Raw genomic sequence first — 11,754 nt, 5'->3', positions numbered from 1 at the left:
AAAAGCTTTAACAAGAAGATGATGTTGAATTAATTTAGTGAATCAAATTCCAAATAATTAGTAGTTTGCGGGAGAGAGTCTTGAAAGACGTACTCAAGCTAGCCCCAAAATGGAACTACAGCCACCCCTTGATTACAAAGGATAACAGTGGGGTGAACAAGCAGTGTGATTCATTTATGGCTATCTAGTACTGGGAGCCCATTGATCTGCATCTGCTTGTACATCCATTGCCAAGTCTCTGGGGCCACCTCGCCTCCGAGAGAGCGGATAACGGATCCACCACTGCATGTGCCAACTTTGCAGCATTCCTCTAGAGATAACCCTTTTACCAATCCACATAAAAATCCACTTGCAAATAGGTCGCCTGCTCCAGTGGCATCAATTGCCTTCGTTTCCCCAATGGCTGGAACTCGGACAATCTGACATGGTAGAATTTTATAAGGAATGTCAATAAACAATGGAATATCCATATGCAATTGTCACATTGACAAAAATCGTGCAGAAGAATTACTTGCATTAGAAATTTAAGGTTTATGCTTTTCGTTCATCAATTATTTGTTGAATTATATAGAGATTTGGGGCTTAGATTTGCTTCTCTGAGGAGGATGCCTTTAAGAGAGCCATTCAAACCTTCAACTGTCCACCAATGCAAGAATGACAAGAAGGATAAAATACAAAGTATAAGAGGTTATCAATACTGTGATTATCCATTTCCAGAAAAGTAGACATTTTCAAGATGCATCCTCCAAGGTAAGGGCTTATGTGACGAACTAACCTAACCTTTTTCTCCAGTGCACACAATCTGGACATGAATATACTTCTAGAATGAAAAAATTGAAAGGAAACTTTTTATACAGTACTCATATCCCCAAAGTTGTCCAGCAGCATCTCACTAACCTCTTTTCCATGCTTTGCAATGCATCCATTAGGGCCTAATGTCACCACAGCCCATTGGCAGTGTTTTGCCAGAAATTCAAGCGCACTCTCAGGGTCAGCATTTTGTTCACCCCTACAACAGTTGTAGGAGAAATTTACAAAACCAGATAACCATTCAAACTTTTTATGAGAAGAGAATGATATGCTAAAAAACTGAAGCCGTCTGAAAGATTAACTATTGTTCATGAAAAATTATCTTAACATGTTAACATACTAAATAGATGACAGTCACCTAACCAATTCTGTTGCTTCATCCTCATTGGCAAAGCAGAGGTCTACATTCCCCGACTCCAGTAACTGTAGAAGAGGTAATTTAAAGTTCCGAACCATCTGTCCAAAGGTAAAAACTGTATAGGGTTACATTTGATCAAGAAAACTTTAGCATAGAAAAAACAAGAAAGGGCAAGAAGGGGTGGAGGGATGGGGAAGCTGGCCCTGCAAAAAAGTTTGAGAAGCCCCTTACCCCATGGTCCCTCTTAAAAAGTAATATATGTAAATGTATGTATATATATCTTCTTTGCTCCCCAAATATTTTCCCAGAAAAAAATCTGCAATTCCCATGGCTTTTTCTAAAAATATAAAAATAAAATTATTTTTTAGGTTTTTACTGAAACTCAAAATTAGCCCAAAATCTAGGAAAAATCATTTTTTTTTTTAAACTTAAATTTGGTAAATTGAAATCCAAAAAAAATAAAATAAAATAAAATAAAAATATTAGAACATGCAACTTTTCTTCAACCTCTATTTAGTCCCTTTCAAACTCTTTCTGATTCTCATTTGCTTTGAAGGGGAATACTTACGTTAAGTTTTTGGTTGAAGAGTGAAAAATGTTAACTATACTCGTGAGCTTTCATTACCCTATGTAGATGTGCGTTCATATCTTTAGGTTGATGGACGTGTTGATCATATTTTTTCTATCTCAAATTACATTTATAATATAATTTTTGTAGTACAGTATGTAGCAAAACACACATTACAAAATAGTATTATTATAATATAAGAACCGACCCATCTTGCCCCCCACCCCCCAAAAAAAAAAAAACAATAAAAAAAGTATAAATTTCTGGCTCTGCTACTGAGGCCGGGGAATGGGGGACCACCATTGGGTCGAGGAGAAAAGAACATGAGGAGTACAAATCACCACATGCATAATATCATATTTGAGAAATGGAAGTTTACAATTCATGCATGAAGTGATTCTATTCAGTGAATAAAATGTTTGTTTCAATCATTCTTTCTGGTGAAAACATTGTCTTCTGTCTTAAAAACCCCACCTGAAACATTGCAATTACAAACTCAAATAATGAAAAATGAAGAGAATCAGTGAATCACTGTATTGAATCAAACTAAAAGAATTTGAAAAAACAGAGAGAGAAGAACATATACCTCAAAACTGGCCAAATCCAGAGACACAAAAAGACCCTCTTGTTTGGCAATCTTTATAGCTGCTAGAATAACTTCTAAATTGAAAATTGCATATCTCAGCGACAACCACTGTAACAAAAAAAAATTAAGCAATTAAGTCCATAGATAGCCTCAACTTAAAACCAACATATTATCTTGCAGAAACTACAAGATAACCATACAGACCTGGTTTGTGGTATGAATTACACTATATTCATAAGGAGTTAATTTTATTCAAGAAACACCATAATTTTTAGTGCATGTACACACATATAGGTGGATTAAAAATTTGATCTAACTAGTAAAGGAAACAATAATACCAAGTAATTGAAGGATATGGAAAGAATCCCAAAAGATAAGGGAAAGATTCTAATCTTATATTAGGGGAAGATGCCTAACCTTGGAGCCCTTGAAATCCTCCCTAGTCAAGTCATCCGCCTGAGAGAGGATAAAGATTGAAAGTTAACCTATTGACAAGCTCGTAAAAATTGCAAGAAAATATAAATAAACACTCTTGAGAAATCAGAGATGCATGTAAAGAAGCTTTCACCTGAATGCTCATAGCTTATACATCATTAAGCCTAATCTAACCTTAAAATTGGTGAGAAACATAGCTCAAAAACACATGCACTGAAACACAGCCTGATATACATGGATATAGACATACAAAGAAGAATTGCACCTGAACTTTCACAGCATTGGAGAGACAAGGCCGCATGGTACGGTTACCCAGCTCGTCAACCAGGCAAACACACTGTGCAAAACAATATAGATAGTGAATTTTAGCACCAAGCATGAAGCTTAACCAAAAGATTTGGAAACAATTGATTTCACAGAGTTTGTAACATGAAGCTCACCTGACCTGTGTGTCCTTTCTTCATCCTCAATCTCGAGAGGTTGATGCCATTAGAGCTCATGTTGCTCACAAATAACTGACCTTGCTCATCATCCCCATAGGCGCCTATTATTCCACAGGAGACTCCAAACCCCGCACTTAATCCCCGGATAGTATTGGCAACACTGCCCCCGGCCAGCGTCTTCATGGGCAACAGATCATTGGGGAATGCGAGGATATGGCTTCTCAACTCACTCAATATGTACTCAAGCTCTTCAATTGAGACCTAAACACTACATATATAAGAAATTCTGACGGTGATGTACATACAAAAAGTGAATCCAAGTTATGCTATAAAAACGCGCATAGCCTTGTGATCCACTAGAGGGTAACCCCTATTTTACACTGATCTACAACAAAATTCACTATTTGTACAACGGGGGGAAAAACATTTAGGAGAAAATGAAATCAACTTTAAAAAAGAAGCACAGAAAGGACAAAATCCACGAAAAAATAGAGAATGAGAGTGGCCCAATGTGGTATTTCAGAGCCTGCATTGTGAGAAAGCAAGAAATTCACTGAACACAAGAAGCTTCCAAACGAACACGAAAACCCGACTCCGAAAGAATCAGTATATACAAGAAAATGATAAATTTAACATGGGAAGTTAGCAAAAAGAGAGGGAACCATAGAAAACCCAAAATCGAGAGTACCGGAATAGAGCCACCGCGCTCGCCGGGTATTTGATCGAGCAATGACCAGTCGACGCGGGCCACATGATCGACGAGGGCGGCCGGTTGCAGACCCAGGATGAGAGGAGCGTCGGCATCGGCATCTAACTTGAGATCCCCGGCCTCGTTGCTGTAGTTATTGTTGGGCAAGAGCTCTGCACCCATTTTTCCGATCAATCGAGTGATCGCACTCCTCACCCCTGTCGCCTACTCTCTTGCTCCCACTCTGCCTCCTTTATATAGAGGGAAGATATTTGATAGTAATTGGGAACTTTTTACCCTTTTCATAATTTCATCTTTTATTTATAAGATTTGATTCATTTGACAATAATTGGAGCAGGACACAAGTGATTCATTAGCTTTAGTAGTTTCATAGATCGTAACTAACTTCATTTAATAATTTCAAGGTAGTTCTTGCTTTTTCTAGAGTTGAATAATTTTGATAAAATAAATTATTTATATTATATTTTATAATTTAATTTATAAAAAATTTAATTAATAATCTATAGTTTATATATAGATATATTGATTATTATATTTACAAAGATTCAAACAACCCAGATATGATTTCCTTTTATATTATAAAATAATAAATATGAGATTATCAAAGTTTGTACGAATTTAGTATATTTATATAAATTGTATCGTTTAATAGTCGCGATTTCTATAAATCTTTTAGGCTTATAGTTCAAATAAAAATATTTAAGAAATTATTAATAGAAACATATTAACAGAAATAAAGTTAGACATATATGGTAGATGCTCACTATACATCTATCTCAAAACTCTAAATAATTGTTCTTGTTTGTTTTTAAAGATGAGATGAGATAAAAATTAAAAATTAAATAAAATATTATTAGAATATATATATTTTTAATATTATTATTATTTGTGAAAATTTAAAAAAATTATAATGATTAGATGATATGAGATAAGTTGTGAAAACAAACGAGACATTATTGAAAAATGATACACATACAATTCTTTTCATAACTCTTTAAACAACTATGTTTTAAATTAAGAGTATTTTTATAAAATAACTTATAAAATTAATACTATTTTATAAAAGTATTCTCAATTTAAATCATAATTATATAAAATGTTGTAAAAAGAGTTGTCCGTGTATCATTATTCATATAAATTAATTTTAAGTAAATGACATAATTATATTAATTGAATCAAAAATAAATTATAATTTATAAAATAGTACTAGATGTATCATTACCCAAAATCAGCAGCAGTACTTATGAAAAAGATAAGAAGAGAGGCATATCCCCTCTCCTATGCAAAGATAAATAATAATAAAAAAATCCGCGCATGGTGAGTTACGTAAATGGGGATAAAGATCCTTCTAGGGGAGGTGATGTATCTTCTGCATGATAGGTTGTGACCAATCGGTGCCCTCCTTTGAAGTACACCATATATATTTTTAATTAAATTTCAAAAAATTAAGTCTTAGGTGCCTTCCTTTTAAAACTAAGGTTTTAAAATAAATGATGTCAAATCAAGAAAACTCAAATTTTCTACTTATATGCAACATTTCCAATTTGAAACCACCAAATGAAGGGAGAAAGTTTCCCTCTTCCTCTTGAGTCTTTTCATTATCTTCCTCCCTCTCTATGTACTTTCCTTCTCTTCTCCATATTTTTTTTTTTAGTTGGAATCAAAAGTTTCATTTACACTAAGAAAATTCACCTTTCTCCAAGTATCTCTTTTTTGTCTACTTCTCTTTTGATAGTAAGATTCTCATATATGCCACATTTTGACCACCATCATCGTGCACGCATTTAGGGGTTCTACCTACACTCCCTGAACCGGTGGCCGGTGGCTGGTGGCCTTGCCCCCCACATGAGCCAAGGGGAAAGAGTTGGACCCTGTGAGTGGCTACCGAGAGTGGATTGAGAGAGAAAAAAGATGTGGATTTTAAACTAAAACTTAACGTAAAACAACGTCGTTTTATTTATAAAAAAATAAAATTTAAAATAAAACAAAGTCGTTTTATTAAAAAAAGATTATATATATTTTATTAAAAAAAATTATATATATAATTTGGGCCAGGCGGGCTTGGGCCAACCCGATTCCCGTCACGTGGTGCCGAGATGCGTCCGGCTCGGAGGGGGCTGAGATGCATCCGCCCGCAGTCCACCCCTACATTACTCTTACACCAAAATTCCTCATACTCCATTTGACCACATCCCATAGTCAACGGTCCTATCACACTAGTGCACCGAGCCCACGCGCCACCATACCAACACGTCAATTAAGGTTGTCTTTTCTATTTCTTCTATTATTTAATCTCATTATATATATTTTCACGATTTTTGTGGTCAGTGCGCGATTCGGTCTGTTTTCACTTTTTTACTATATGAGCAATTGCCTCTACATGTATGATGATGGATGCTTCCGGAGGTTATTACAATTCTTCTTCTTCGGATACAATCAGAGCAATTTACGGGTTTCCGAGCACTTCGGAGGCTTTGGAGGAAGCCTCTTCCCTCAGGTACCTAGAGCACACAACGTCAAGTGAGTCATCTAATCTTTTTTCTACGAGAAAAAAAATTTACAATTATAAATTGTGCAATCGTCGCATAATCACTTTAAAAAAAAATAAAATATGGGATTCACACGGAAAAAATTAATTTTTTAATAGTAAACTTCACTCTTTTTCAAAACGGTTACGCGGTATTTACGCACTTCACGATTATACATAAAATTATTCTTTTTCTATTGCGTATTTCCTACATCCAAGAAAAGAAGGGGAGCACCTTCTTCAAAATGGGATTCGTCTAGTTTTAATTCCCAAATCTAGATAACTGGTACTCCGCAAGAATGCCCAACTTCTAGGGTCAGCTTTCCCCATGATTGAAGACTAGCCAAGAGGGAAAGCAAACTCACTCATCATCATTCCCATTAAAATAGTTGATTAAAATCTAAGGGGTCTAAATCATAAATATGTAAAATGTATGACCAAAAATACAATCATACAAAATCTAAAGATTATTCTCACACTTCACCTTAATTTTCCTTTTCCATAAAAAAAGACAAAGGACAAAAAAAAAAAAAAAAAATCCCGACTTTTCTAAAGTGGCTAAGTAGGTTGAGGCCTTACTTTATCATTATTGATAGTTATTGTATTAAGGTAAGTGGTCAAACACAACATAAAAAACAAAAAAAAAAACATTACCCGGTTGATTACTTATTTTATCCATATACTTCTGTCCGTCGGTTGATGCTCCAAATTGATAATGTGGGAACCGACAGACTTTCGGCGTGTGCTTTTGTTTTTTGTTTTCGTATTTTAAAAGCCAAATGCTCGAGTGCTTTCACTCATTGTCCTTTTGTTAAGCAAGGCTATTATAGACATCCTCTTGCACGCCTATGCTTCATTCTCTACCACTAAGAGTTCTCCTAATCCTCTACCATGATTATTAAAAAATACTTTTGATCTTCTATAAAGATTACCAATTTATTTATAGAGATTCTCTTCCATTGTCTCGCTGAATTGAATGATTTGATTTTATAAGAAAAATAGACATATCATGTGAATTTTACAACAATTTAATGTCATCGTGTAAGATTGAGTAGTGTAGACCTAGCATAAGGTTTGCTCCAGCCTATGAAGGGAAATATGGTCCTAGACCTGTCTGACCTACCGTTAGCTTCGCTAAAGCAGTATTACTAAGGTAAGGACAGTTGGCATAACGTTAACGCGCAACCATTTTTTTGGGCAATCCAAATAAGGTCATTGTAAGGAGATTTTTCCCCTTTTACAAGGCCCACTGGCCCAATACTCGGCTCAAGGCCTACCAGAACTATGTAGGGGGTAAAGCATCAGCTAGGGAACAAAGTCAAGTAATCAATGAGATAGGTTAGTCTGACATCTTACAGCCACGTTCAGAATCCAGGGACTTGCACAAGCACGATGGAGAATGCGGACGGCTCTCGATCTATCGATATTAGACCATCTATAGCCCATAACGGATAGATGTAAAGTTAGGAAATCACGCCACATTAATAGCACCACTACTAAGCTACATGCCACATTTATGGTGCCATCGCAGAGCCACGCCGCATTAAAAGACTCTGATAGTAGAAAATGCACGAACTCTGTGGAGACAAAGGCGATCTGCACCTTCTCCAACCCACAATATAAATAACAAGCTCTAGGTACGAGAAAACTCTCTGATTCCTAGACTTTTTCACTTATTTACAAACTTTCAAGAATACTTACTAACTTTAGTATCGGAGACTCCTCAACCCCAAGGCTGCAATTTCCTAGTTGCATTCTCTCTCATCTTTTTCAGTCCCATTTTGGAAAACCAGAGTTGTCGAAATGGGTCAACGGGCGGGAGCAGGTTTAGAACAGTTTGCCAGAACAACATACCTCCTGCGGGAAACAAAAGGATGAGATGAACCAAAAACCGTCTTGTTCCTCCCGCAAGGAGAGCGGGTTCAGCTCCAAGGCTGTCTGAAATACTTATCCCGACCCCATCGCGGTGAAGGAGCGGACCAGCTACATCGCAATCTAAATTATCTCGCCGGGAGAGAAAGATGCAGTTTGGCATGAGGCTTTCCAGCCTCTCCCCAACGGAGAGTGGGCTGAGTCCACAGACTACCCGAATAATGAAGCGAAAGGTGTGGACATCATCAACACAGACGTCAGCAACATAGGACATCAACATGTACAACATAAAGTCGCAAATCTACAAGAAACAAGTATAATGTGGGACCGTAGAGCAACAATCGACATGTCGATAATGCCCGAGATCTCCATCACAACGACATGTTGATAATGCCCGAGATTATCTCTAAAAATCAACAGAGATGTAATGAAGCAACTAATCGAGTCATACGGTGATGACTATTGCCCCGAAGCCGCCCGAAACCATTCGCCAGTTGTGGAAAGGTATGAGAAATTGTTAGAAGAAGTGAAGACAACAGGTGGGAATGGCTTCAAAGTTTAGCCCCTTAAGCAAAAGGGCAAGAACGAGCAAGACACCATAAACAAAAGGACGAGAACGAGACGAAGGGGCTTGGGACCACAATAATAGAGAAATGGCAATGAGGTCTACCAGCGAAAGGCTGTAGGAGAACATGGCAGGGTACACCGTGACCTTGGAGCCATAGCCCTCGGAATCCATCGCCCTTCGGTGGGGGAGGGCACCACAAACTCCACTTTCGAAGGGACCCTGTAGGTTGCCTTCAACTCCTCCAATTCGGCAAGAGTCACCACTGATTGCCATGAAAATTTGGCGAATTCATCAGGGGCAAAACCGTCTTGGCCCACCATAGCCTGAGCACCCCCAAAAGGCCTAACCTTTTACAAATCCCACTAGGTCTTGGCCCAATACCCAGCTCAAGGCCCATCAGAACCACATAGGGGGCAAAGCATCTGACAGGGAACGAAGTCAAATAATCGATGAGATAGGTTAGTCTGACATCCTATAGCCGCGTTTAGAACCTAGGGATCTACATAGAGCATGGTGGGAAATGTGGACGGCCCTTGATCCATTGATATCAGACCATCTAGGGCCCATAAGGGATAGACGCAAAGTTAGAAAACCACGTTGTATTAATGGCGCCACTACCAAGTTACACGCCACATTTATAGTGTCGTCGTAGAGCCACGCCGCATTAAATGACTCTAACAGCAGAAGAGGCATGAACTCTATGGAGACAAAGGTGATCTGCACCTCCTTCAACCCACGGTATAAATAGCAAGCTCCAAGTATGAGAAAACACTTTGATCCCTAGACTCTTTCACTTATTTATAAACTTCGAAAAATACTTACTAATTTTGGCATTGAAAACTCCCAGCTCCAAGGCTGCCCTATCCTAGTTGCGTTTTCTCCCATATTTTGCAGGCCTATTTCAAAAGACCTGAGTTGTCAGAACTTGGTCTAAAGGTGTGCGAAACACAACATTAACAGCAATGAAGAGGGTCTTTTCCAGTTTCCAGTTGCAGTTAACCAAAGAGAGGGCAGTGGGGAGTATTGAATCCAAAGAATTCGTTACAAGGGATTCACTCAAAGCAAAGAAGTTACGGATGACCATTAGCAGAAGAAAAAGAGCTAAAGCTAACACAGGCGAAAGCTCCCATTCCATAGCCCTCACCAATGTGAGTGACGAGAAATCAATATTTAATATTGTGTTTATCTTTCTCATTATTAGATCATCTAATTCGATCAAGCAATTGGAGAGAATCTGATTTACGAATTTATTGCAAAACACATATTTTCTACTTATTTGCACTCTTTTTAAGGTTTTTCATATTATTAATATGAATGCTTATGTGTCTATCTCTCAAGCAGCTTAGACCCTAAAAAATTGATTGCTTAATCCATATTCTCTACATGATTGATAACCTAAAGCTTTAATCACTACCCTCGTTATACTAAGCAATGTAACATGTTGTCCATGATAATACATCCATGATGAAAGTGGAGAGATATCAAAAAACCATTTTTCAAAAGTAAACTTGGATTAGGGCACAAACTTCAAACAATGATATAAAACCCCACTCCGAATCAAAAGGAAGAGTCCAAAAAGGTCAAAAGGAAATTAAAAAGCAATGGTTTTTTTTTTTTCCTTTTTAAATTTGGGATGATTGTTGATACTACCGACTGCACACCTTCCTACCACATTCCACGAGAAGGCAGCTTAAATCACGGAGTTTTTGACGTCGGCTTTCAAAGATTCCAATTACCTTATAATTATTGCGCGAAAGTTATGATAATTGATTCCATACTATTTTCCTACACTGCCGTAGTCTAAAGTTAAGTTTTGAAAAATTATAGATACAACGTGATAATGATAAGACTCATAAGAGTAGTGCTACACCCACTACGCCCACTGAGGTGTGTTCCGGTAAGGCTATTTAGTCTTTTTTATTTTATTTTATTTAATTTTCATTCATTTTTTTATATTCTTACACATTTAAAAATAAATTCACAACATTATTAAAAAAAATACTTCATTCATCAATAAATTAAAAAATACAAAATAAAAAACAAAATTTGTTAGAACCTATGGACAAGTAGCATTATTCTAATGATAATGATAACAAATTTATTTATTAAAAAACATTATATTGGTCATGTGAAATACACTTCCGTATCAGTCATTATTGGACAAGTGACTATTCGCTCTTTAATAAAAAAAATAAATAAAATATTATCATTTTAACCGGACAAAGAGTGTGTCATTTTTACTGGCAGGCTCGTTGGGATATAAAAACTATCTTAACTCATCTTATCTCATTATTATAACTTTTTTAAATTTCTGCATAAAATATAATAAACAATTTAACTTTTTAAAATCTTAAAATAATAATATTAAAAAATAATATTCTAATAATATTTTAGTCAACTCATCTCATCTCATCGTCAAAACTAACAAATACAAAGACTTATAGACTCAAATTTAGATGAATCGACAATAATAAAATCCATTGAGACGGATGAAGCCATCTCCTAAATCATAAACACAATAAGAATTAGTATTCTTATTGAGACAATAAATCTCAAATAGAGTTTTTTTTTTATCATCCAACCATCTTTGAATGTTTAATAATATTTATAAAATCTAAATATATTTGTTGGGTATGGACAAAAATAATTGTAAAGATCCTGAGCTTCCAAGTAATATGCATGAGGACAAATATCCCTATATGGGCTCAAATTGTTAGGTTATGGACAAATAATCATCCATTTATTTAAGGGGCCCTCCACAAAGATTGAAGGATAAAAAGCATGAAGTTTGTCTCTTTTTCTCCGATATCACTTCTACTAGCTTCCAACTCCCCCCCCCCCCCCCCCCCCCCCCCCCCCCCCCCCCCCCCCATTTATC

At 36.5% G+C, this 11,754-nt stretch overlaps 1 protein-coding gene across 1 annotated transcript; it reads right to left on the bottom strand.

The window, feature by feature from the left end:
• LOC121242646 (uncharacterized sugar kinase slr0537) lies at positions 1-4,256 on the bottom strand. Its single transcript, XM_041140556.1, has 8 exons — positions 3,889-4,256; positions 3,198-3,461; positions 3,023-3,094; positions 2,740-2,778; positions 2,323-2,430; positions 1,169-1,266; positions 898-1,009; positions 1-419 (listed from the first exon to the last, which is right to left on the bottom strand). The coding sequence occupies exons 1-8, from the start codon at positions 4,069-4,071 to the stop codon at positions 171-173; spliced, it is 1,125 nt and encodes a 374-aa protein (XP_040996490.1). The 5' UTR covers positions 4,072-4,256; the 3' UTR covers positions 1-170.
• Positions 4,257-11,754: the final 7,498 nt, after the last annotated feature.

This window comes from Juglans microcarpa x Juglans regia, chromosome 8D (genome assembly GCF_004785595.1).
Source record: "Juglans microcarpa x Juglans regia isolate MS1-56 chromosome 8D, Jm3101_v1.0, whole genome shotgun sequence".
NCBI classification, from domain to species: Eukaryota; Viridiplantae; Streptophyta; class Magnoliopsida; order Fagales; family Juglandaceae; genus Juglans; species Juglans microcarpa x Juglans regia.
This window is presented reverse-complemented; position numbering and strand designations above follow the sequence as displayed.